Source organism: Oryctolagus cuniculus, chromosome 13, assembly GCF_051225735.1.
Source record: "Oryctolagus cuniculus isolate XC-2025 breed Fujian yellow rabbit chromosome 13, ASM5122573v1, whole genome shotgun sequence".
In the NCBI taxonomy this organism is placed as follows: Eukaryota; Metazoa; Chordata; class Mammalia; order Lagomorpha; family Leporidae; genus Oryctolagus; species Oryctolagus cuniculus.
In genome coordinates, this window is record NC_142879.1 from 40,125,001 (window position 1) to 40,152,947 (window position 27,947).

Sequence of the window (27,947 nt, forward strand, 5' to 3'; positions counted from 1 at the left end):
TTTTTAGACTCATCCTAACAGGTCTGAGTGATACGTGGTTTTTTATTCGAATTTCTCCAACAGTTAGTGATGCTGAGCATCTTTTCATGTAACTGTTAGCCATTGCATGTATTATCTTTGGAGAAATACTGCAAGTCCTTTGCCCATTTTTAAGCCACGGCACCTGATTTTCTGCTGTTGAGGTGGAGGAGTTCTTTACAATAAGCCCTTATCAGATCATTTGCAAGTATTTTCTCTGCTTCTGTAGACTCCCTTTTCACTGTTCGTTGTGTCCTTTGATGCAGACAAGTTTTAAAGTTTGATGTAGTCCTATTTGTCTACTTTTGTGTCTGTGCTTTTGATGTCATAGCTAAGGAATCATCACAAAGTCCAATGTCATAGTCTTTCCCTGTGTTTTCTGTTAAGTCTTCCATTTAAGTCTCTAATCCATTGTGAGTTAATTTTATGTATTTTGTTTAAATAAGGGTCCAACTTCATTCTTTTGCCTGCATCTATCAAGTTTTCCCATGATTAATTGAAGAGACTTTTCTCCATTAAGAGGTCCTGTCATCTTGTTGAAGATTATTTGAACATATTTATGAAAAAGGCTCTCTATTCTGTTGGTCTATTTGTCAACTTTTCTATCTCTGCAAAAATGCCCCTGAAATTTTGATAGAGCTGGCATTGTGCCTTAGGGTAGTACAAACATCCTAACACAATTAAGTTCAATTCCCACACATGAGGTATCTTCCCATTTATGTCTTCCTTTAAAAAAAAAAAAAACTTTTATTTAATGAATATAAATTTCCAAAGTACAGCTTATGGATTACAATGGCTCCCCCCCCCCATACCTTCCCTCCCACCCGCAACCCTCCCCTCTCCCGCTTGCTCTCCCCTTCCATTCACATGAAGATTCATTTTCAATTATCTTTATATATAGAAGATCAATTTAGTATATATTAAGCAAAGATTTCACCAGTTTGCACCCACACATAAACACAAAGTGTAAAATACTGTTTGAGGCCGGCGCCGCGGCTCACTAGGCTAATCCTCCACCTTGCGGCGCCGGCACACCGGGTTCTAGTCCCGGTCGGGGCGCCGGATTCTGTCCCGGTTGCCCCTCTTCCAGGCCAGCTCTCTGCTGTGGCCAGGGAGTGCAGTGGAGGATGGCCCAGGTGCTTGGGCCCTGCACCCCATGGGAGACCAGGAAAAGCACCTGGCTCCTGGCTCCTGCCATCAGATCAGCGCGGTGCGCCGGCCGCAGCGCGCCGGCCGCGGCGGCCATTGGAGGGTGAACCAACGGCAAAGGAAGACCTTTCTCTCTGTCTCTCTCTCTCACTGTCCACTCTGCCTGTCAAAAAAAAAAAAAATACTGTTTGAGTACTAGTTATAGCATTAAATCACAATGTACAGCACATTTAGGACAGAGATTCTACATGAGGAATAAGTGCACAGTGACTCTTGTTGTTGACTTAACAAATTGACACTCTTGTTTATGGTGTCAGTAATCACCCTAGGCTCTTGTCATGAGTTGCTAACGCAATGGAGGCCTTTTGAGTTCGCCGACTCTGATCTTATTTATATGTCTTCCTTTTAAAAGATGCTTTGTAATTTTCTATATACAAGCTTTTCATCTCTGGTTTTATTCTTTGTACTGATATTATAATGGATTTTTTAAAAAGGATTTATTTATTTGCTTGAGAGGCAGAGCTACAGACCGAGAGGGAGACACAGAAAGAGAGGTCTTCCATCCGCTGGTTTATTCCCCCAAATGGCTGCAATGGCTGGAGCTGGGTTGATCTGAAGCCAGAAGCCAGGAGCTTCTTTTGGGTTTCCCATGGGGGTTGCAGGGACCAATCACTGAGTCATCTTCCTCTACTTTCCCAGACCATCAGCAGGGAGCTGGATAGGAAGTGGAGCAGGCAGGATAGCCCACATGGGATGCCGGTGCCCCAGCTACACCACAGCGCCAGCTCCTCTCCCTTATTTTTGAAGGACAATTTTGCCAGATGCAGTATTCCTGGTTGACATTTTTTTCTTTCAGTTCCTTTTTTTTTTTTTTTTTTTTTGACAGGCAGATTTAGACAGTGAGAGAGAGAGAGAGGGAGAGAGAGAGAGAGAAAAGTCCTCCCCTCCACTAAAATGGCTGCCATGGCCAGCGTGCTGCGCCGATCCAAAGCCAAAAGCCAAGCACCCACCATGGTCTCCCACGTGAGTGCAGGGCCCAAGGACTTGGGCCATCCTCCACTGCCCTCCCGGGCCTCTGTTATTCCATTCCCTCTGCTCTGCAAAGTTTCTGCCTAGAAATCTGAGAATCATGTAGAAACTCCTTAGTATGTGCAAATCACTTTTTTTCCTTCAAGATTCTGTTTTGGTGTGTGGTGTAGCAGGTAAAGCCCACCACCTGTAGTGGTTCAAGTCCAGGCTGCTCCACTCCAATCCCACTGTCTGCTAGGGCCTGGGAAAGCAGTGGAGGATGGCCCGAGTCCTTGGGCCCCTGCACCCGCGTGGGAGACCTGGAAGAAGCTCCTGGCTTCGGATCAGTGCAGTTCCGGCCATTGCAGCCAACTCGGGGGTGAACCAGCAGATGGAAGACCTCTCTCTCTCTCTCTCTGCCTCTAGCTTTCCGTAACTCTGCCTTTCAAATAAATAAACAAATCTTATTAAAAAAATTTGGTCTTTGATTTTAGACAGTTTGATTATAATATATCCTGTTGTGCTTCTTCTTGGATTTATCCGAGTTGGAATTATTTGAGTTTTTTGAGCTTGCATGTCCCTTTCCTCAGACTTGGTAAGTTTTCAGCTATTATTTCCTCAAATAAGTTCATTACACATTCTCTCTTCTGTCTCTGGGAGTCTCCTACTGCTTATGTTGGTCCACTAAATAATTTTTTTTTTTTTTTGACAGGCAGAGTGGACAGTGAGAGAGAGAGACAGAGAGAAAGGTCTTCCTTCGCTGTTGGTTCACCCTCCAATGGCCACCGCAGCCGGCACACCACACTGATCCCAAGGCAGGAGCCAGGTGCTTCTCCTGGTCTCCCATGGGGTGCAGGGCCCAAGCACTTGGGCCATCCTCCACTGCACTCCCTGGCTACAGCAGAGAGCTGGCCTGGAAGAGGGGCAACCGGGACAGAATCTGGCGCCCCGACTGGGACTAGAACCCGGTGTGCCGGCGCCGCAAGGCGGAGGATTAGCCTAGAGAGCCACGGCGCTGGCCTAAATAATGTTTTAATAGTTCCTTAGGTTCTCTTCACTTTTCTTCATGTTTTTTAACTTCCATGATCTGATGATTTCAAACGAGCTGTCAAACTTTTTTTTTTTTTTTTTGGGTGGAATATTTTTTATTCTCAGATAATAAATGCAAATGCACCACCCCAGGGGTGAAGCACTGAGGAAACATCTGCATCCCACAGGTTAAAAAGCCAAGCACAAGTACCATAAGAGGACCTCCTGGCACGGAGAGTTGTGAACAATTAGCCGTTCCTGTGAAAGCGGCTCCGAGACTTTCATTTTGCTATCACCACACAGCCACACTGGAAGTTCAGCCCTCTTCACAGTGCAAATATAAAAATGATCAAATTCAGGGTTTTATGGCAATCTTTTGCTAAAATATATTCTATTTCAATATACATGCTATAAAAGTATGCTGAAAAGGTCAATCTTTAGAACTCTGTTAAAATTAAGAATTTACTTTTTACATATAGAATGTACACCCAACTCTTAAAAGTATATTTGAGAAAAAAGCGTTAACTGTGACCCCAAGTTTGCTGATTCTTTTTTCTCTGCCTAATCAAGTCTGCTATTGAACTCCTCTAATGATTTTCCAATTATCGTATTTTTCAGCTTCAGAATTTTTTTGTAAGTTTCTGTCTTTGCTGAGATTCTCACTGTGTTTTGTGCATTGTTTTCCTGATTTTGCTTAGTTCTGTTTTGTTGTTGTCCTTTTTCATTTTTGTTCATTGACAATTTTCATGACAGTTTTTGCCAGGGCTCACAGATCTGCATTTTTTAGGGCTGGTTTCTAGATTCTGGTCTGTTCCTTTGATGTCAAATTTCCTTTAAATTTTATATTTCTGTGATTTACAATGTAGAACAATGTAAATATATTTAATTCCATTTAAATGTAGAAATGAATAAGATTGTTAATTCCGCTATGTGCATTTGACCCACCCTCCCAGTAAATATATTTAAAAATGTACAACACAGGAACATTTAAAAAGATTCAATAGTTAAGTTAGTTTGTCTAAACTTTTTGAGTAAACATGTTTTGTGGCTCAAATTTTCAAGTTTATTTTATTTATTTATTTTTTTAAGATTTTTATTTATTTGATAGTTGGAGTTACAGAGAGAGAAGGAGAGGTAGAGGTCTTCCATCCGCTCGTTTGCTCCACAATTGGTTGCAATGGCCGTAGCTAAGCCGATCTGAAGCCAGGAGCCAGGAGCTTCTTCCAGGTCTCCCATGCAGATGTAGGGGCCCAAGGACTTAGGCCATCTTCTGCTGCTTTCCCAGGCCATAGCAAAGGGCTAGATCAGAAGTGGAGCAGCCAGGACTTGAACCAGCACCCATATGGAATGCCGGCTCTGAAGGCGGCAGCTTTACTCACTAAGCCACAACATCAGTCCCTCAAGTTTATTTTTTTTAAATATTTATTTGAAAGGCAGAGAAAGGGGGTTAGGAGGGAGAGAGAGAAAGTGAGAGACAGAGAAAGATAAAGAGAAATATATCTTCCACTTGCTGGCTCACTCCCCAAATGCCCCAAACAGCTGAGGCTGGACCAGGCCAAGCCAGCAGTCTAGAACTCTATCTGGGTTTCCCATGTGGGTGGCAGGGGGCCAAGTACTCGGGCATTATCTCCTGCTTTTCTAGGTGCATTATCAGAGAGGGAGGTTGGCAGAGGAGCAGCTAGGATGCAAATGAACTCCAGTATGGGACACCAGCAGCAAAAGCGGTGGCTTAACCTGCTGCGCCACATCAGCCCCTCAGGGGCTTCACAGCAAAGTGTAGCCTCTGCAGTTAGGCTGGGTCAGGTTTCACTTCTGATGGTGTTTAGTCAAGGTGTCTGTGTTCCGCTGGGTGGATGAGGATTACAGTAACTATAGTGATGGTGTTTCATCCACGGACTTGTTCAAAGCCCTCTGAGCACAATGAATTAGATACTGTGTTGGATCTCAAGCTGATTTACCTCAATCAATTACAGAAGCATTAGAGATACCTGAGTATTTTATAATTTTTATATTTTATATTTTTTATAATATTTTAATTGGATTTTAATAAATCCGGAGAAATTATGTTTTACTTACTATTAAGAACAGGCTGGATACTTGGAATATTTATAAATTTGTCAGAATGTAAAAAAATGTTCCACTCTTTTTCTGGTAGAAATCCAATGCCATCACTCATTATATTTGCATTAGTATTGTTTTGCATGATTGCAGTGCAAAGCCGAAAGGAAAAGCAAAGTTTATGTTGATCAAATAGAGCAGATGAAACCACCTACAAGGAGAATACAAGCACTAGACTAACACAGCTAGATCAAATAAGTACACAAAATTCACATTAAAGAAATATCTCACCTTAAAAATACTTCTTGTCAACACATCGATAGTATTTTCAATATACCTGTCTCGGGCATTTTTCTCACTTCCCGTGTTAGGTTCCTTTGAGATATTTGTAATCTCACCAACTTTTTTCAGAGAAATTTTCTTCTTTCTCAAACTATGTTCTTGCTCTTTGTTTGTATAAACTATGGATGACACAAAAGCCTGCCGGAACCAGTCCAGGGAGAAGCGGTACAGGGAGCTGATCTGTTCGAGGTCGGCCACGAGGAAGTAGAGCAGGGCCCCGCGGGTAGCGATAGGGAGATAGTTTTCACGCAGGGCCTGGATTTCGTCTTCTGCTTTCTCCGTTGCTTTCATGTGCTTTAATGTTTCATTTGACATCATTTTGGATTTTCTTAAGGAAGCCACAACTTCCTCATCGTCTAATACGCATTCTAAAGATAAACAGAAAGTGATTTAAATAAAAACTGTTGTTATATGAAACGGCTGTTTCCTCATTCTGTGCACTTTGTGTACGGTGTTTACTGTTGGCTTCTGGTTGGTGATGTATAGAAGGTAAGCCCTTAAGTGAAGGTAGGCTGAATTTCTAATAAGCTTCATTAATGGCACACGTGCCCCACTTCTCCCTTCCTCGTCTCTTCTTCCTATCACTTTAGCATTTGTGGATTCTATTTTCTTTAAGGCATGTGATAAGCAACCATTCTGTCTAATAGGAATACATTTACACTATGACCCACTATACACAGACAATATTAAAATACATTTTCTAGAAAGTAACAAGCACATTCTTTCTTCATATAATGTCCTTTGATGTTTTGTATTGCATTCTATTTCTTTTTTTTAATATTTATTTATTTGAGAGGTAGAGTTATAGACAGAGAGAGGGAGAGACAGAGAGAAAAGCCTTCCACCTGCTGGTTCACTTCCCAGATGGCCGCAACAGCCAGAGCTGGGCTGATCCAAAGCCAGGAGCCAGGAGCTTCTTCCAGGTCTCCCACATGGGTGCAGGGGCCCAAGAACGTGGACCATCTTCCGCTGCTTTCCCAGGCCATAGCAGAGAGCTGGATCAGAAGTGGAGCAACAGGGATATGAACCAGTGCCCATATGGGATGCTGGGGCCACAGGTGGAGGCTTAGCATTCTGTTTTCTTAAACAAACAAAGCTAATCGTGACCAATGAAACTGATTTCTCCAGCCATTAATGAGTTGCAATTTACCTTTTTGAAAAAGCACTGCTCTAGACAAATGGGTAATAATTCCACACCTTTAAGATGGCTCTCAGATTACCATGATAAAATACTCTATTTTATGTGTTAAACACTCCTATTTTCTTCAATTGTGATTTTTTTTTTTTGGTGATACTATTTTTAGGTTCCTCCCCATCCTTGAGGTTAAGGGTACATGTTAGTTTGAAAAGAGCATTCTTGAAATGCGGCAACCAGAAGTAAAGTATTTCAGGTGATATGACCATTGCAAGACAAAATGGGATTATTATAAGTTTGTATTTCATAATCTGGATATCATATTCTTATTGATGTAGGTGAAGCTTTTGATGTAATATTTTTTTTTTTTGACAGGCAGAGTGGACAGTGAGAGAGAGAGACAGAGAGAAAGGTCTTCCTTTGCCGTTGGTTCACCCTCCAATGGCTGCCGCGGCCGGCGCGCTGCGGCCGGCGCACCGCGCTGATCCGATGGCAGGAGCCAGGAGCCAGGTGCTTTTCCTGGTCTCCCATGGGGTGCAGGGCCCAAGCACCTGGGCCATCCTCCACTGCACTCCCTGGCCACAGCAGAGGGCTGGCCTGGAAGAGGGGCAACCGGGACAGAATCCGGCGCCCCGACCGGGACTAGAACCCGGTGTGCCGGCGCCGCTAGGCGGAGGATTAGCCTAGTGAGCTGCGGCGCCAGCTATGATGTAATATTTTTATTACACTGAGACAGTTTTGCTTTTTAAAGGAAATTAGGTTTTAATTCATCTAGCTAAAGCATCAGCTAACACTGGGTTCCTATCCCAGACTATCAGCCAAATAATATTTAATTAGCAGTGACCATTAGAATTGTGTGGGAAATTTAAAAATAAGCACAAGCCAGGGTCTCTTCTACAGAAGTTCAGATCAGTAAATCTGCAGTTATTTTTAAAAAGAAAGAAAATACAATAAACTGAACAGCTGATTCCTACTCATACCCTTAATTGAGAACCAAAGTGATGAAGAAAATTTCAAGTCCCAGTTAAAGAAAATAGGTCAAAATAGAAAAGCCATCTCCTGCTACCGTGGGTTACTCACATTTTATCCCAGTTGAGTTGGGGCGCATGCCCCATACCACTGCGTACTAGAGAGCCATGTTTATTTGTTTAGTTGCCAGATAGGCTACGATTTCTTATTTCTTGGATGTTTCTTGGGGTGAAGTGGAAAATAATTTCTAAAGCTATTTTAACAAACAGCATATTCTTATGGATACATAAAAGTCACAGGATTGTTGTTACTTAAAAGATCTTTTAGCCCAAACCCTGTTTAAGGACGCTCCTAGCTGATCAGACCTTCGAGTTGCGATCCAGCTATGAATTTGGAGTCAGGAGCTCCGCCTGAGCCTACCTCAGTAACTGGTCGCGAGCCCCTGAGGTGTTCTGACCCAGGCCTGGCGCAAGGCTCTCGTGCCTGTGGGGTTCTGGGTTCAGATGCTGACTTTGTTGGAAGTTCCTTGCCGGTCGAAGCCTGTGGCATGTCATGTGAGTGTTCAGAGGAGTGACCCTCGAGGCCGATCAGGAAGAACGGGAAGTAAGAGAAGCGGACTAATCCCTCGAGGTCGTGTAACTTGGAAATGGTGAGGCCAGGAGCGTCCCTTCCTTCTCCAGAGTCCTTGGGGATCGCCACCGACATGTTGCTGTTTTACTGAGAACAAGTGAGAGGGCCGGCGCGGTGGCGTAGCGGGTAAAGCTCCGCCTGCAGTGCCGGCATCCCATGTGGCCGCCGGTTCGAGATCGGGCTGCTCCACTTCCGATCCAGCTCTCTGCTGTGGCCTGGGAAAGCAGTGGAAGATGGCCCAAGTGCTTGGGCCCCTGCACCCACGTGGGAGACCTGGAAGAAGCTCCTGGCCCCTCACTTTAGCCTGGCCCAGTCCTGACCATTTAGGCCAATTGGAAGATCTGTCTTTCTCTGTAGCTCTGCCTTTCAAATAAATCTTTTAAAAAAGAAAAAGAAATAATAAGAGTGAACAACCTGAATTCTAACTATGACCTTAGCAATTCAAGGATCTTGGCAAAGTCAAAGCTCCCCTTAAAACATCAGTGCTGGGACCAGCACTGTGCCATAGCAGGTAAGGCTGTCGCCTGCAGTGCTGGCATCCCATATAGGTGCTAGTTCAAGTCCCAGATGCTCCACTTCCCATCCAGCTTTCTGCTATGGCCTGGGAAAGCAGTAGAAGATGGCCCAAAGACTTGGACCCCTGCACCCATGAGGAAGACCTGGAAGAAGCTCCTGGCTCCTGGCTTCAGGTGGGCCTAGCTGCAGCCATTGTGGCCACTTAGGGAATGAACCAACGGATTGAAGACCTCTGTCTCTTGCCTCTACCTTTCAAATAAATAAATCTTCATTTAAAAAAAATTGCTGCCCTATGGTGCAGGCACTGTGGCATAGTATGAAAGACCTCTCTCTCTCTGTAACTGACTTTGAAATAAATAAATCTTTAAAAAAAAAAAAAAAGATCTTTTAGTCAGGGAAGACATACTCTTCTGGTTTGTGTAATTTAACTTGGGACATACAACAGATTCAGGTGCCTGGACCCCAGGAGAGGACTAACCAGCCTCACTAAGACCTGTCTTACAATTCACGCTGACTGTCTGGTGAGCAAGTCCAAGCAAAGGTGGGAGCCGAGGAACAGCACAGCTGACAGCACTGAAGCCCAGACACGCAGTGGTTCTCCCACAGCCGTAAGTTATCCGGAAGAAACGCACATTTGGTGTTGTGGGTACCAATTCAGAAGCCAGCCCTCAGGGATGGTACTGTGGCGTAGCGAGTGAGGCTGCCACCTGCAGTGCTTTCATCCCATATGTCCGCCGGTTCGAGTCCTGGCTGCTCCACTTCCAATCCAGCTCTCTGCTGCGGCCTGGGAAAGCAGTGGAAGATGGCCCAAGTCCTTGGGCTCCTGTACCCGCATGGGAGACTGGAGGAAGGTCCTGACTTCAGATCAGCACAGCTCCGGCCGTTGTGGCTGATTGGTGAGTGAACCAGCATATAGAAGACCCCTCTCTCTTTCTTTCTCTCTCTCTCTCTCTCTCTCTGCCTCTCCTTCTCTCTCTGTATAACTCTTTCAAATAAATACATAACTCTAATTAAAAAAAAAAAAAGCCAGTCCTCGTAACTCTTCATTCTGGCCTGCACAAAGGTCTCTTCGAGTCACTCGGTATCAGGACTCACCTTGTGCTTTCTGCAGTAAATTTAAGGTTCTGTCGTCCAGCTCCTCAAGAGTTAGGATGTCCAGGGAGATAGTCTGCAGTAACTGGTAGCGCTGACTTTCTAAGTGAGGGACCTCGTGACTCACTACTGTGGATAGGAGCTGGTCTTCCAAGCCTTGGAACGTGATCGTGAAGTTGATGACAGTGACGAAGTCATAAATGGATGGAAGGAAGCAGGGGTTATCTATTGCTGTAGATAAGTACAACCTAAACATGAGGGAAGGGCCGGTTACTCGAAGAACACACACACACAAAATGAAATGAAACAAACTTGTATAACAGTACACAAATATTTTTCCAGACGTAGACAAGACTAATTTTTAGTGTTTTTCAGCCTTGTACACAAAGGATGCTCTAATTTTCTATTAAGGCTGTAAAAAGTACAACTATACATTAAGTCCATATTATACTTGGTTTAAGCATAAGGACAGAGTAAAGAACATGTGAAACAGTACCATCCTGCTCCTAGCTTGTGCAGCCCAGTGAGTTCCTTTCTGCTTATGGCTCCAACTATCGTCTCCTCATTGCTGCTGGCACACACACTAGACAAGGACCCTGGGATGCTCGGGCATGGCAGCAGCTCCTTGTAAAGGCTGTGCTTTAGCCCCGAGCAGGTGAGAAGCCATCGGAGGGATCTGAGTACGAGGGTGGCGCCATCGTTTTAGGCCGCATCTCTTCAGCTGCCTCTTAAGACCAGCCCGTGCAGCCGGGGAGCAGGATGTGCAAGACGAATGAGAAGGTGAGAACTGATGGTGGCTGGGAGCCGGGCGTGGCCAGGGCGAGCAGCGAGCAGTGGTCAGATTCTCGCATCCCGTTTAGCTTATAAAGCAACCACATGAAGCAGGTACACTGCTTCCTTCTGCTGTGTAAAGGATGAAATGGAAGCTTGGAGGGGCTGAGCAGGTACCCCCTGTGCCCAGCCAGAAACGGACAGTGAAGGAGTGAAGGTCTGTTCTGAAACAGTGCCCCCTACCACCCCTACAGGCACACGTTTCTCTTTTCTGAGATTTATTTATTTGAGAGGCAGAATTGGGCGGGGAGGGGGAGGGGGGTGTCTTCCATCCACTGGTCACTCTCCAGGTCACTACAACGACTGGCGCTGGACTGATCTAAAGCCAGGAACTTCTTCCAGGTCTCCCATGTGGGTGCAGGGGCCCCAAGCACTTGGGCCGTCTTCACTGCTTTCCCAGGCCACAGCAGAGAGCTGGACTGGAAGAGGAGAAGCTGGGACATGAACCACCACTGCAGGTGGAGGCTTAACTTACTATCCACAGCTCCGGCCCATAGCACAAGTTTCTAACAGGGGGCCCAGGTTCAGTTCAGGAAAATACCGCTTCATTAGCCTTTCTAGAACTGTTGCTTATCATCCTCGTTCTATCCAGTGAGAACCAAATAATGGGTCAATGTGCTGTTTTCCAAAGTATACTCTATGTAACAGGACTTTCTGGAAAAGGGCTCAGTGAATAAAGGGATTTTTAAATCCTCTAGGAAATCTGACGATCTCTGGTTTTGACAACATGGGATTCATTTGTTGAGTTATGTCTTGAGTAATGTTTCATTAACTGAAGGGAGGAGACTGAAGCGGGACTTCTAAGAAGAATTTGGTGAGCGACTCTGCAGCCCTCCCAGGGGAGAGGACAGCATGACCAGCAGACTTACGAAGCAGACCCTCTTAGACAGAAGTCACCGCCAAGAAGCAAGACGCAGCGGGCTGGGACCAGCACGGCGGCACAGCGGTTAGGCCACCACTTGCAACGCTGGCGTCCCATAGCAGAGTGCTGGTTTGAATCCTGGCTGCTCCACTTTTGATCCAGCTCTCTGCTGTGGCCTGAGAAAGCAGCGGAAGATGGCCCAAATGTCTGAGCCCCTACTAACCACGTGGAAGACCCAGATGGAATTCCTGGCTCCTGGCTTTGGCCTTGCCCAGCCCTGGCCATTGAATACTCTCATTTGGGGAGTAAACCAGCAGGTGGAAGATCTCTTCATCACTTTGACTTTCAAACAAACAAACAGATAAATAAGCCTTTTAAGGAACTGTAGTAGGCTAAGGAGCATTAAAATCTTCCAGTTTCCCTTACTGAGTCCCTGCTTACCCAGAAATCCTCTGATTATGAATTGTCTGCCTGCAACTTTGCCTACAAGGAGAGAAGGCACATGAGCAACAGCTTCAGTGGCCCTTTTGCTTGGGAGCCTGGTGTGGAGGTGATCGCATCTGACTACACTTGTGCTTTGTAAAGCCGGCTGCGGGCGGTCCTTTCCTGGAGAGGGCCGTGGCTGCTGGGAACGCTGGCACAGTGTTTGGATCCCTCAAGGCAGAACCCCTTTTGCTCTAGAGTTAAACAGGGACTCTGGTGTTTAGAGCAGCAACAGCTTTTCCCTCCCGAGCACAGTGTCAGCCAGCCAAGCTCCCGCGAAGCAGTGGCCCCAGAGTGTTCTCAGAGCCCAGGGCTCTCATCAGGTGTAGTCCGACAAGTGCTGATTCACAGTGATCTGATGGATGAAAACACGTTCTCTGCTCTGTGGTCTGAGGAGCTCTACGGCCAACACACACACACACACACACACATACACGAATACTGAAAATGCAAACTCACTTTTTCTTCAGATCGAAACTCAGGACTGAAACACAAGGTCTCCAGTATTATTTGTTTAAAAATACGGCCATTTCTGTGCACAACATTACCTAAAGTTGGAATTGTATTCCACCTCCGAATTGCCAATCTTCATGAAGTACTGTCTTCTTCTCTGATAAATCTCCTTCTTCAAAATTGCCTCTAAGCCAGGAGCTAATGTTTCAGGGAGATTCTGAGAACAAACAAACAATAGGTGTAATTAAGAAAAATCATCTTAAATAAGCTGAGCAGACACAGGATTGAAATGCTAAAATCTTAATATCCGCAGAGCGGTGAGATAGCTCCAAGACAACCGGACACTGAAACTCACCTTACGGTGTCCATATGTGTGTATTCACCATGTTTCTCCCTGACAAAGTTACCCACCACTTACAACTCCTACTTTTTATGCACACAACAGATGTGTCAACTGCATGGAAAGAGGGAACAACGTTCTGCGGCTCAAATACCTGCAGGAGGACACTCCCTCCCATTTTCATGGCATTTTCAATCTTTTTAGTGTAACTGCTGTCCTCAACGGAGAGCTCCTGCAGTTTGTATCCTTCCATCCGGCGGATCCAGTTGTACGCTTGCTTATGTGGGTCTATCAGCAGAGGCCACTGCTGGCTGTTCTTGATCATGATGGCATTCTCTGTGGAATACCAACCAAGAGGCAGCCCCTGATTATGCCACCGGTAGATCTGGAAAGAAACAATAAACGCTTGCACAGTTTCATAAACTTCATGCTGTTAGTATCCTATGGAGTACTAGAGGATCCTACAAGATCATTGCGTTTACAAGAAAAAAAATCAAACAGTCTTCCAAAGGACTAAGGAAATGAACTGAAAGCAAACTGGACATGGAATTTTTGGCAAGGTTCTGCAGGAGACACAAAAGAAGTGTAAGATACAGTATCTGTTTCTAGGGCTCTGTATCTCAACTTCACAGATAAAACATGAAACAACATAAAATTATTAGAAAAGAGAAACCAGCTGTTTCATTTCACGTCCACTGCTTGTCCAAGCACACAGATGTTAGATTACCTAGTTAACCTTGACAAGCCCAGTTTCCCTGGGGGGGTGGGGGGGAGACTGAGGCTAAAAGAGGCTAGATATGTAGATGCCTACAGTCTACCATCAGGAGCCGAGGCAGAGCTAGGTTTTGGTTCAGCAGCTCACTCCAGCCGTGATCAACTTCTCATTGTTCCTTCCTTATCCCTTTCATGGCCTCTCTTTTCCTGTCTTTCCTGTTTCATGCCAGTATTAGCAGGTTGAGAGAAAAAGCCCAAGAAGGTCCATGAAAACAGGAGAAAGAACAGCAGGGAACCTTCCAGTGAAAGCCAGTAGGCACCTCCCCGAAGAATCCAGGATCACATTTTCGCTCTGGGCAGAGAAAAATGCTTTTGTTTAAGCCTCTGTTGGGCTAAAAGGAAACAGGAACAATGATGATGAATCCTGAAAAGTATAAGGACACCTACTGGTTGGTGTGGAGATTGCACCTGAATACAAGCAAAGAGGTTGGCGAGGTGAGAGAATACATCCTGAGCCCCACAGGGTTTCTATTTTCAAAAGCAAACCATTCTCCTGCCTTTTATACTTCTCATTACCATTTTATCTAAGTATGTACTCCTAAATATTACAGTCCATTTTTGCTCAATTTTTGAACCTTGCATAAATGGAAATTAAACACCTGATTTTGTATCTGGCTTTATCTGAGATGTCATGTAGCTAATATTTGTTCATTCTCATTGCCCCAGAGTTACTCCACTTGATGAATATACCAAGAATTTGCTCATCCATTCTACTTTGGAAGGCACTTGGACTATTTCAAGTTTTTGGCTATTATGCATCGTACTAGAGTGAACTTTTTTTTTTTTTTTTACACATTTATTGATCCATTATGTATACTATTCTGTTAGGTAAAAAACTAAGAGTGGGATGTTAGGTAATTTAGTATGTAAATTTTTAATATTAACAGCTAATATCAGCTTTCTTAAAAAATGGCTGTAGCATTTTATATTCTCAACACATCCTTGCTAACTCTTGTAGCTGCATTGTGGTACCTCAATTTGGATTTAATTTGCATTCCCCTAAGAAACCCTAAAGTGAGTTCAGGCACCTCCCTTTGTTTACTGGCTGTTTGGCTATGCTCTTCCGTGAGCTATCTTCTCAAGGCTCTTGCCCATTATACATTGGGTTGCATGTTCTTTGCTTCTGAACCTGTAGTTGTTCTTTCTGTAATCTGGATAGGGTCCCTTGCTGAAATACACATTACAAATATCCTATCTTACTCTTTGGCTTGTCTTCATACCACTGCATGACAGAGGGTCTACACTTTAATGTAATCCCATTAAATCATCAAATGTTTTCCTTTAAGTATAGTATTGTTCAAGAAATCTTTTCTCTCCTAAACTATGCATTATTAATTAGTCTTTCCCATTTAGGTACACAATTCAACTGCAATCTAGTTTTTGTATGCAGTATGAAGTAATGGTTGCTTTCCTTTTTTTTTTTTTTTTTTTTTTTTTGACAGGCAGAGTAGACAGTGTGAGAGAGAGAGAGAGAGAGAAAGGTCTTCCTTTGTCGTTGGTTCATCCTCCAATGGCCGCCGCGGCTGGCGCTGATCCGAAGGCAGGAGCCAGGTGCTTCTCCTGATCTCCCATGGGGTGCAGGGCCCAAGAACCTGGGCCATCCTGGGGCAACCGGGACAGAATCCAGCGCCGCGACCGGGACTAGAACCTGGCGTGCCGGCGCCGCAAGGTGGAGGATTAGCCTATTGAGCTGTGGCGCCGGCTATGCTTTCCTTTTAAGGAATGAACATTTAATTAGCCAGCAATATTTGTTGAAAAGACTTCCCATTTCCTATTGTACTGCAGGGCGCCTTTAGCTATAGCAAATGTCCTTGTATGTGTAGGTCTGTTTCTGAGCTCCTGTTTCTGCTCCACTGGGGTAGTTTTTTATCTTTGCCTTTGCACGTGCATGGACAAACAATTCCACTGGTTCTAATTATTGCAGCTTTAAAGTACATCTAGATACTGGACATCTTGATGTTGATTTTTCATCAGCATTGTCTTTTCTTACTACATTGAGAATTGGCTTGTTAAGTTACACACACACACACACACAGCTGAGATGCTGACCAGGATTATACTTGAGTAGTAGGTCAATTGGAAAGAACTGGTAATGTCAGATTATTGAGTCTTCCAATGCCTGGATGTGATGAAATCATTTACTTAACCTCTTAAATTGATTTTATTATTTTATAAGTTTTCTTTCTATAAATTTTGTATATCTTTTGATAAATTAATTACAAAATTTTTTATAATTTATTTTCATTTATTCAAAAAGCAGAGACAGAGATCTCCCCTCTGCTGGTTCACTCCCCAAATGCTTGCAACTGGCAGGGCTGAGACAGGTTAAAGCTAGGAGCCAGGAACTCAATCTGGATCCCCCATGTGGGTGGTAGGGACCTAAGTACTTGAGCCATCACACATTGCCTCCCAGGGTGCACACTAGCAGGAAGCAAGGTTGAAGCGTAGGGCCAGGACTGAATCCAGGCACCCCAGTATGGGATGTGAGTGTCCCAAGTAGTGGCTTAATTGTTGTGCTAAGCACCCACGTAGCTTCAGTTTTGTTCTTTGGCTTATAATGTTTTATAGTGTTACAATCTTAGGCTTTTAATTGGAGCATTTAGTCTGTTTATATTTAATGTAATTACTGATACATTTGAGTGTAAACTGGTTACTAGCATTGCCATGATGAGAAACGAATATTCGTTTTTGAGATTTTATAGGTGGGTTGTCTACTTAAGAAGATTTATCAGCAGAGAAATGAATCAGGAATTACTCTGAGGATGAAAAAAGTAGGTGCATGTTTTTTATCTTCTAAACACTAGCATAGAAGTTACACAATAGTAACTATTGACAGATTGACAAATGTAGGTCTATATTTTTGGTTGTGTCTAAGAATACTCCCTATTGTTAAGTAAGCTCACCAATTTTACTAATTAAGGGGATTTCAGGGAGAGAAATTTAGCACTACTCATTAGGATAGGGTAGTAGGATTACAATGGGAAAAATAATATTTTGTAAATTTTGCCTAGAGTCTGAGTAACAGGCGAGAGAGATATAACTGAGACATTAGAACTGTAAGTTAGGGGCCAGTGCTGTGGCTCAGTGGCTTAACGCCCTGGCCTGAAGCGCCAGCATCCCATATGGGCACCAGTTCTAGTCCCAGCTGCTCCTCCTCTGATCCAGCTCTCTGCTATGGCCTGGGAAAGCAGTAGAAGATGGCCCAAGTCCTTGGGCCTCTGCACCCATGGAGACTCAGAAGAAGCTCCTGGCTCCTGGCTTCAGATCAGCGCAGCTCCAGCCGTTGTGGCCATCTGGGGAGTGAACCAGCGAATGGAAGACCTCTCTCTCTGTCTCTACCTATCTCTGTAACTCTTTCAAGTAAATAAAATAAATCTTAAAAAAAAAAAAAAAGAACTGTAAGTTAAAAAAAAATTATGGTCCGGAACAAACTTCAGTATTTCCACTTATCAAAATAATTTGACAAACATATCTAAGACAAAAACCACACAAACATCCAAAATCCAAACCAATAGCAGTCACTTAACTGGATAATTAAAATAGGTTACTACCTCATATTTTTGTGCCATGACTTCAATTAAAGAAAAGTTGGAAGACAAAGCAATGTTGTTTTCAACACACAAAGCCTCCCATTTTTTCACAATCAACTGGCGAAACGCTGGTGTTAGAACTCCAGTGTATACGATGCATGCTGCTGAAAGAAGAAGGTCGCCCCAAACACTCTCCAATTTGCTGTCTAATTGATCGATTGTTTCTTGCCATCGAGCCTAAGTATAAAAACACAAGTGAGTTCTTCATATAAAAATACTATTTCGGCACATTTTTTACTATCAGACTATTTTTAAAAAATCATTTTAGTATTTATTATTATGACACATCTATTATTTTTAAAAATTAATAGTCTCCAGCTTAGGTCTATCATTGTTAACACCACCACTGCTCTCAAGCTGTAATGTATAAACATTAATGATGGATAGTATTAGGAGCCGGTGCCTTGGTAAAGTGGGTTAAGCTGTCGCCTGTGACGCCGACATGGCCATATGAGCACTGGTTGGAGTCCGACTATCCCACTTCCCACCCAGCTCCCTGCTAATGCAGTCTTATCGCCATGCAGCCAAGAACAGCCCCTACCAGCCTGGACATCAGGTAAGGACTCACTAGGCTAAGTTAGTTGAAAATGAATGCATATGCTTTTTTTTTTTTTTTTGACAGGCAGAGTGGACAGTGAGAGAGAGAGACAGAGAGAAAGGTCTTCCTTTGCCATTGGTTCACCCTCCAGTGGCTGGCGCACCGTGCTGATCCAAAGGCAGGAGCCAGGTGCTTCTCCTGGTCTCCCATGGGGTGCAGGGCCCAAGTACTTGGGCCATCCTCCACTGCACTCCCTGGCCACAGCAGAGAGCTGGCCTGGAAGAGGGGCAACCGGGACAGAATCCAGCACCCCAACCTGGACTAGAACCCGGTGTGCCTGCGCCGCAAGGTGGAGGATTAGCCTATTGAGCCACAGCGCCGGCACTGATTTGATTTTAAGATGAAGGACTTGAAGCTTAGATAAGTTGAAGCAACCAACTCTGGATCACAAAGCTTCTGAGACTGTAGCTAGCACTGAACTCATGTCCTCAGCTGGACAGCCTCCCTCTTCAATCATCTAAGGACTTACTTAGGCAACAAATAAAGTATGTTGCTAAGAACTCCCTCTGCTGGAAGCTTAAAATCTGGGATAATGCGGTGTTCCACTGCCCCGGGGGCATCATCCAACTTTTGAGGGCCATCATTTCCCTTTTTAAAAAAAGGTTTATTTATTTTCATCTACTTTAAAGAGATAGATAGAGAGATAGAGAGAGAGATATCAATCTTCCATTTGCTCACTCACTCCCTAAATGCAACAGTTGCGGCTGGGCCAGGCCAAAATCAGGAGCCCAGAACTCTATCTGGGTCTCCCATGTGGGTGCAGGGGCCCGAGTACTGAGCCGTCATGCACTGTCTCCCAGGTGCATTAGCAGGAAATGGGATTGGAGGCAGGGCAGCTGGCACACTGACAACGAATGCAGGTGTCTCAAGAGGCGGCTTAACCCACTGCACCACAATACCCACCGCAGCCTCCCTTTGATGTGCATGATTATATATGTAATCTTCCTTCTCTGTGTCCTGTAAGAACCTTCTGTGCTAGGCACTCATTCAAACAATTACACTAAATTAAAACAATCTTGTCAATTTTCTAACATTCTTTGAAGTAGCAGAGGTGTAACTAAACCCAGATTCTGGTCATTCTACTGGGGATTCAAATATAGGACAGATGGATTAGAAGGGAAATAAAGCTGATGAGAAAAGGGGTGGGGGGAATCTCTATCCTAACGACTTTTCCTCCCTTGTGGCCTCACCATGTTGCATACATTCCACTTGGGTTGTGCCAGTGCTAGCGAGGGTAAACCTCAGGAAATATTCATTGAAAGCTTTATTCTAGGGGCTGGCATTGTGGCGCAGCGGGTTAACGCCCTGGTCTGAAGTGCCAGCATCCCATATGGGCGCCGGTTCAAGACCTGGCTGCTCCACTTCCGATCCAGCTCTCTGCTGTGGCCTGGGAAAGCAGTAGAAGATGGCCCAAGTCCTTAGGCCCCTTGCACCCGCATGGGAGACCGGAAGAGGCTCCTGGCTCTTGGCTTCCGATTGGCACATCTCTGGCCCTTGTGGCCAATTGGGGAATGAACCATCGGATGGAAGACCTCTCTCTCTCTCTGCCTCTCCTCTCTCTGTAACTCTTTCAAATAAATAAATAAAATCTTAAAAAAAAAAAAAAAAAGAAGAAGAAAGCTTTATTCTGGGCTGCATCAAACAAAAGCATGCTGATGTCTTTGGACCAAGAGATAACAATCTCAGGTCTTCGTAGTCTGTTGCTTCTGTTTTAAGACTACTCAAACTGAATACCTTCACCTTATGTAAGACTTTTTATTGATCTCAATAGGGAATTGGACAGTAAGACGGCTTAGGGAGGTCTGTGAGGCAGCCTACAGGGAGAGTAACATCTTGGGGTTTGTGGAACTCAGTAGATGTTAGTGGAGGAGGTACAAGGTCAAGGGCAATCGTGCCTTCTCTTCTTCCAGGACAGTTGGCAAGATGGATGCACACTGCAAGCGCCTGGTGGCCACTTTTCTCCAATTCACTAACTGCTGTTTTTCAGCAATAATGTTTTCGTAGGTGGCCTGCAACAACACCAAGTGGTCCTCAATCTGAAAGACAGTTACTTAGTTATTGAGAAAAAATCTGATTCTCAGTTTCTTCAGGAGTTTATCTGTCATCTGTATAAAGAGCTTTAACCACGTCATAGGCACATTCTGAACAACCTTCCCAGATATGGTATATTTCCAATCAAAGTGTACACTGTAGGAATGAGATGATTCCTTGGATACTGAGATGGCATTTTAAAACACCACCTTTCTTCCTTAACAGGCTGACAATCCTAGTATTTGAAGGTTCTCAGTGATTTTTCAAAGAAAAATTTATATACACTTAGATGCTTTCTCTAAGAAAACAGCTGAATTTTTTCACCCTATATACATTGAGCAGACCAGAGGGATGAATGAATTTTTGAAGTCCTGCTGATAAGAGAAACCAACTATAAACTAGTTCTAGAACTTCAGTGGGAACTATGTTTTAATAAATAGCATTTGCTGAAATCTTACATAAACAGTTGAGTAGGGACAGCATCCAAAGTTTTGGTCTTGTCAAGAAAGCCTGCACATGGAGCCCACACTGTGGCGTAGCGGGTAGGGCTGCCGCCTGCAGCGTCAGCATCCCATTATCGGCTGTCCGCTTCTGATCCAGCTCTCTGCTATGGCGTGGGAGAGTGGTAGAGGATGGTGCAAGTCTTTATACCCCTGCACTTGTGTCAGAGACAGAAGAAGCTCCTGGCTTCGGATCAGGTGAGCTCCAGCCATTGCGGCCATTTGGGGAGTAGACTAATAGATGGAACACTCCTGTTTCTCTACCTCTACCTATGCCTCTCTAACTCTGCCTTTCAAATAAATAAATAAATCTTAAAAAAAAAAAAAAAAAAAAGGCTGCACCAACTGACCTCAATCTGCGGTCCCGATTTCATCTTCGTTACCCTGTTCCAAATATGTCACTCTCGGTCAAACTGATTCATCCCCCATCTGCTAAGTTTCCCTTAAGTATTCCTGTCTCTGGGATTTGGCTCATATCCTTTATGTTTGGACTCTTCCCTTAAAAGATGTAAATTCTAGTATTTGTTATCTTGGTCAACTTCCAGGTCTTGGGAAATCCCAGGCTTGTCACATTCACAATGATGATTATAACAGTTGTTTGAGAAATAATTAATTGCCTGATTATCTCTTGAGTTGTGGCTTTGCAGGCTTACTAACCTTTATACTCATATTTTTGAAAGTTTTTTTAAAATATTTATTTATTTGAAAGTCAGAGTTACACAGGGAGAAGGAGAGGCAGAGAGAGGTCTTCCATCCACTGGTTAACTCCACAAATGGCTGACATGGCTGGAGCTGCGCCAATCCAAAGCCAGGAGCCAGGAACATCCTCTGGGTCTCCCACACGGGTGCAGGGGCCCAAGGACTTGGGCCACCTTCTACTGCTTTCCCAGGCCATAGCAGAGAGCTGGATTGGAAGTAGAGCAGCTGGGTCTCGACCGGCACCCACATAGGATGCCAGCACTGTAGGCAGCGGCTTAACCCGCTGTGTTATGTATTAATGCTAGCCGTTGCAAAGCACACCGGACACTGGAGTAAGGGAACGGGTTTATTGGGAAACACCCTACAGACCGGAGTGAAGGGGCGGCAAAGGAAAAAGAGAAAGAGAGTATAAGAGAGAGAAACAGAAAGGAGAGGAGCTAGCAAGGAGAGAAGATAGAGCAGAGGAGAGAGGAGAGCAGAGCCAAGAGAGAAGAACCAAGAGCCAAGAGAGCACAGGAGAGAAGGACCGAGAGAGCACGTGTTCAGGAACAGGCCCTTTTAAAACTTTGCCTGAGGATGGGCAGGGAAGCAGGAGCAGCGAATCCCATAAGGATGGGGGTGGAGCCTGGCTCAGGTAGCTGGGCAATGCAGCCACCTGGCTAAAACTGCCCCAGTTTCCTAATACGCTGTGCCACAGTGCTGGCCCCAGAAAGATTTTTATGTCTTTTTAAAATCCTTAAAGATAGGGCTTACCATGGAAACTTGAGACTTGAACACAGTATACACAATTATATAGATAAAATTTTGCTATTTTACTATAAAATTATAGTACAATTTAACTATAATTTGTAATTTCTCCTATTTTTAAGATGTTATTGTGATTTTTTCCTGTATATTTAATTTTTACAAAAATATGAAGGTACTTCAAAAATGTTATAGAAATTGAAATTAAAAGATAATTTTTAGTGCAAAAATTTTTTGAGATCTATACATATGAGGGGTGTTTAAAAAGTTCATGGAGGGGCCAGCACTGTGGCATGGTAGGCTAAGCCTCTGCCTGTGGCACTGACATCCCATATGGGTGCCGGTTCCTATCCTGGCTGCTCTTATTCTGATCCAGTTCCCTGCTTATAGCCTAGGAAAGAAGTGGAAGATGGTCCAAGTGCTAGGGCCCGACACCCACATGGGAGACCTGGATGGAGTTCCAGCCTTGACTATTGTGGGCATTTGGGGAGTGAACCAGCAGATGGAAAATCTTTCTCTCTCACTCTCTCTGTTGCTGTGCCTCTCAAATAATTTTTATACAAATATGTGGTAGAGTTCTACATATAGTATCGATATTGTTTACTTAATCCTCATAATTAATCTCCTGACTATGGATATTGTTATCCCACTTCATCTTTAACTCATAAGCTCTATTGAGATGACTTTTCCTTTGCATTTTTTGTCTAGTCCATAGACATATTGAGAAGTTGACAATTAAAAAAGTTTCTTACCAGCTGTAAACCTCTTTGTTTTTCTGCCAACCTTTCGCGTGAGATTTTAAGGATATTCTGAGCTTCAGCTATTTCAATTTGTTTAGGCCCCACCAGCTTTAAGAGAATGTCAGAACATTTAATTGTTAAGAAAGTCAAGTTTACCGCTAAAAACGCCACTTAAGTTTCAAAGACATTTATAGGCATTGATCATTAAGATAAAATATTCTTGGGATTAATACGTGTACATAAGGGATATAAAGTAGCTTGTTATCGTCAAACATATTCAAACAAAATAACAGCATAATAAGAAATGTGATAGAGGCCAGTGCCGCGGCTCACTAGGCTTATCCTCCGCCTGTGGCGCCCGCACCATGGGTTCTAGTCCTGGTTGGGGCACCGGATTCTGTCCCGGTTGCTCCTCTTCCAGTCCAGCTCTCTGCAGTGGCTCAGGAAGGCAGTGGAGGATGGCCCAAGTGCTTGGGCCCTGCCCCTGCATGGGAGACCAGGAGGAAGCACTTGGCTCCTGGCTTTGGATTGGTGCAGTGCGCCGGCCACAGTGGCCATTTGGGGGGTGAACCAACGGAAGGAAGACCTTTCTGTCTCTCTCTCTCTCACTGTCTAACTCTGCCTGTCAAAAAAAAAAAAAAAAAAAAAAAAAAAAAAAAAAAAAGAAATGTGATAGGAGCACTTGGCATCTGTTTGAGTTGGCACGATATATTTGCAGCATTTTTCGTTAGATATTCTCTCCATATTAGTTCATTTGAGCATTGTTAAGTAAAAACAATTTCTAGGACCTTGATGTGTCCCTTCCAAATCATTACAGATACTCAGGAGGGAAGAATGTACCTTCTGCACTTCATGGTAGTTATTCAAAGCTATAATCCACTGGCACATGTAGCAGCAAGCAATAGAAACGGGAGCAATCTTGTGTGGTTTGAAATCAGGTAAGGTTAAAATTTTTTTCAGCTTTATGAAAACCTAGGAAGAATATAGTCCATGTGTTACATGAAAAAGAAGTATTACTGGGGCTGACAGGCTAAGTAAGCTGTGTGCAGCAGGCTAAGCTGCTGCCTCCATACCGGCATCCCATATAAGAACTAGTTTGAGTCCCGGCTACTCCACTTCCAATCCAGCCCCTGGTAATGTACCTGGGAAAGCAGCAGAAGATAGCCCAAGTGCTTGGGCCCCTGCGCTCACATGGGAGACCCAGATGAAGCTGCTGGCTTCGGCCTGGCCCAGTTCTAGCCACTGTGGCCATTTGTGGAGTGAAATACCAGATACAAGATCTTTTTCTGTCCCCTGTCCTCTGCCTTTCAAATAAAGAAATTAAGAAAACAAAAACAAAAAGCTATGATGAGCCTAACAGTATTTTATGTGATAATAACACCAATAATAAATTGAGAATGGACCATCTGCCATCCAATTAGTTCAGGAAACAGTTTAATTCTTCTAGGTAAGAAAGAAGATAAGCTATTAATTAATTTTAGCTTGAAAGAACAATGAGAACAAAACTATAGGGAATCCCACTTGCCAAGAATTCCTCAGAGTGAGTCCTTGCTGAATTAATTACCCACTATCATGAGGAATACCGGTAACAACATTAACCTTCTACCACAACATCCACATCCACTTTGTTCATAGACTACCCTGCACTCCTAACTGCACAGATCATCACCTTAACTAACTGATTAACTATCTAGTTAGTTACTTAACATCAAGGAATATGTTGGTCTTCTAAACTACCCTATCACGACGCAAATCCTTACTCACCCTGCCGGCCCAGGGCAGTGCCATTCCCTTTCCAAGAGGCGACCAGTCTGCCTGTGAGCTTAGCTCTCAGCTCAGCTCCCGTGGGCAACACCCCAGGCTGGCACGCAGTCTGCACGTTCGGGTATTTGTTACAGCATCAGCCACCTCTTGGTTCCAACAGGGGATGATGGACTAGAGCAGCTTCGTATTCTCTTGCAGCTCTGGAGATGGGGAGTCCGCCATTCAGGGGTAGGTCTGGCTCTACTCCCTCGGGTGGCTCCATCAGTGGCATCCAGCCTATTTCTGTGCACAGGGTGCTGGTCCAGGTCCTCGTCCCCTCTTGCCTGCTCTGCCATCCCCCTTTCTTCTTTCTCTAAGACTCCTCTGCCAGCATAACCTGCCACAGCTTGCTGGTGCCTCCAAGTCTGCTTCAAGTGTATTTTTAAAGGTTCATGAAAAAGTGCAAGGAAAAGATAATTTTGGTGCAAAAAATATTTTAAATTCATGAAGTTTTTTCCATGCTATGCATTTCCATGAATTTTTAAAGATCCCTTGTATTTGTCCAGTCCTGTTCTCTTCTTCCTTGAACTTCTATAGTAAGTCTACCTTCTACATTAAATCTGCTCCAACAATACCCTTTATTAGTTTCCTATCATATTTTCTTTAGTTTTCTCTGACTTAATCTGTTTCCCATCTCCTTCCACATGGATTAATATCTGTGGAGTGGGGCTGGCATTGTGGTGTAGCAGGTGAAGCCTCCGCCTGTGGCAATGGCATCTCATATGGGCGCCAATTCGAGTTCTGGCGTTCCACTTCCCATCTAGCTCCCTGCTTCTGTGCCTGGGAAAGCAGTGGAAGATGGTTCAAGTCCTTGGGCCCCTGCACCTTCGTGGGAGACCCAGAGGAGGCGGCTCCTGGCTCCTGGTTCAGATATGTACATTTCTGGCCATTGCAGCCATTCGGGGAGTGAACCAGTGGATGGAGATCTCTCTCTCTCCCTCTGTCTGTAACTCTGCTTTCCAAATCAATCAATCAATCAATCAATCAATCAATATTTTAAAAAAATATCTGTAGAGCACCAAGGACAATGCCTGGCATGTGCTGTTACACAAACAAGAACTCTTAGACACTGTTATCCATTGATCATATCTCATAGTATAACACAACCCACCCAGAAACACTTCCTCCCCTTATGGTTCTCTTCTCTTTTCCTCAGCATTTAAACACATTCTGACTTGTGATATTTAGTAACTTAAGGGAAACAGTACTTTTCTTGACATTCCCAGGAACTCTGTTAAGTTTGTAAGTAGCTTGCCCTATGAACTTTCAACTCTTAGCATTGCCTTCCAATTCTAATGTGGAATTCCAATGCTAACATTTCTAGTGGATTCTCCAGATTACAAATGCAGAAGTCATCAATTATGGGTTACTTAGGTAGGGATCACCTTTTTACCTGGTCAGGGATGCTGTCCTTGTCTAGGTTAATCAATTTTTTGATGAAATCAGTTTCTGCAAGTAGTAACTTCACTGTTGTCCAGTTTGCGTTCCTTTGCAAAAGGATGCACACTGCCTTCATGACAGTCAGTATAAGGAAGGGAGGCTGTGTGTATGCTCTGTAATGGATGGGGTGAAAACATCACCTACTTCAGTCACAATCAAAGGCACCCATAAACTAGCTCACAAGACAGCACACACAGATCTTTAACAAGTATTTAGTCAAGAGCAGTTTGTCAATACACAGCTGTTGTACTATTTGAATAGTTACTAAAATTGGCTATCTTTATACGGGGTATTTTTGTTTTAATGAAATGCATAATATATAAATATGTAGAGTTAGAGGCTAATTCTTTTTATTATAAAAATATTTGCTTCAAAGTTATTTAAAAATAGGGACCTATTTCATTCCTGCATTGGTTTACAGCTGACTACTTGAGGGAGACACCAGGTAGGTAACTGTAGGAGGTGGGTGGGGGTCAGCCCTATTCTTGTGATTTAAGGAGTGCTGTATGGCCCCACCCTCTGATTATTCTTCATTCTAACCTATAATTCCTACAGCAAGATAGGGACACAACCAAGACAGGGAGGGAAAGGTGGATGGGTGTTCATCTTTGCTGGAATGTTGCCAGCTGCCTCTTAGCTGTACCCTAGGCAACTGACATGCTGCTGTACCATCAAATGGAAGTGGACCCCTAGGAAAATCAGGGATCAGAATAACATTCACAAGAAGGAAGTTTGAATGAAAAATCCTGGGAGGGCTGGTTGTGATCGTGTAATGAGCATTTGGGACTTGGAACAAGGCGGGGCAGCTCCATGTTAGGGTTATGAAAACCATGCAGACTTCCCCAAAGGAGGAGGAGTCAGACCGGTTGACAGGCAGCTGGGTTGACCCTGGTGGAACACAAAGAAAAGAGTCCCCTTAAGAGGGTCAAAGTGCTTGCATTTCCCCAAGGTTATCTGTAGCCTATCCCATGCTTATCCTATCTTGAGAATAGGGAGGGAGTGGTGACTCCACTCTCCTGAGCTCCCAGTTTACTGTAAAACAAGTTACCTACCCCACCCTTCTGATGGCCCTTTTGTTTCATCCTGAGCAAGCCGGATAGGGTAAATGAGATACAAATCAGGTCTTTTGATGGGGTTTGTCCCCTGCCTTTAACTGTTAGCTGATTGACAGTTTTTTCCCCAAAATTGTCATTAAAAACCCCATTACCACCAGACCCTGGCCTCTATTGGAACTCCCTCCTGGCCACTCTGCCAAGAGATTTCTGACTTAAATAAATCTTGCTTTTCTCTTTGCCTTGTCCACTTGGAAATTCTTCCTTGTGAGACAAAGAACCAAGGAATTCTTTTCACCCGTAACAACAGGAGAACCAACTTAGCACATGAGAAATTATCTATAAGGGTTACCAATTTCATAACAAGAAATATTAATCTATGTGTTTGTTTGGACTAATCTTCAATTTCTTTAACAATCTACTTCAAAACTGCAGACGGTTTTCAGGTGGACTAAACAACTAAATAATGAACACCTTATTTTAACTCATTTTGCAGATTGCTTTTCTGAGATTTGATAGTGAGAAAGACAATAAAAGAAGAATCTGGAAAAGTGGATGAAGTCCACAAGGAAGTGAAAGCTCCAACAACAAACTTTCCCCCAATTTTGACTATTTAAAACATGGGAATATATTAAGCTGAACCGTGTTATCTATGACATTTTAAGGGACATTAAAGGGAAATTGGAGTCAACCGACTAGTTCAGTCTGTGTGCCACTTTCCAGAACAAACTTTCAACTCAGAGAACTGTCTGTACCGGAAATCCACTTTAAAGTTCTCCTTTACTTCTGAGAAGCAGTCTCCGAATCCTTAATGATTTACCCCAACCTGCATTTTCTGCTATCTTTTTCTTTCTTCTAGTGGCTTGTGTGGCAAAGTGGCAAAGGATTAAGTTGCTGTGGGCCTATCACTTGCACCTTGATGATGGAACAGCAGCTGGGGAGGGCAGTGAGCGAGGCTGGCACCTGCTAGATGTGTCTGCTGCATGTCCTAGCAACAGCGACCAACGTCAGAGTGGGAGGCACCCTCATTTATGCAGCAGTTTGAAGTGAGTTCAATGCCC

General features: G+C 43.9%; 1 protein-coding gene across 1 annotated transcript in view; it reads right to left on the reverse strand.

The window, feature by feature from the left end:
* Positions 1–27,947, reverse strand: part of DNAH14 (dynein axonemal heavy chain 14) — a 321,439-nt gene that overhangs the window by 44,849 nt on the left and 248,643 nt on the right. Inside the window, exons 62-71 of the mRNA XM_089311474.1 lie at positions 25,788–25,947; positions 23,432–23,563; positions 22,604–22,699; positions 19,773–19,913; positions 17,241–17,456; positions 13,070–13,300; positions 12,671–12,792; positions 9,950–10,194; positions 5,554–5,972; positions 5,281–5,473 (exon numbers count right to left, since the gene is read on the reverse strand). Coding sequence (XP_089167600.1) covers positions 5,281–5,473; positions 5,554–5,972; positions 9,950–10,194; positions 12,671–12,792; positions 13,070–13,300; positions 17,241–17,456; positions 19,773–19,913; positions 22,604–22,699; positions 23,432–23,563; positions 25,788–25,947 — 1,955 coding nt within the window. The remainder of the gene's footprint in view (positions 1–5,280; positions 5,474–5,553; positions 5,973–9,949; positions 10,195–12,670; positions 12,793–13,069; positions 13,301–17,240; positions 17,457–19,772; positions 19,914–22,603; positions 22,700–23,431; positions 23,564–25,787; positions 25,948–27,947) is intronic.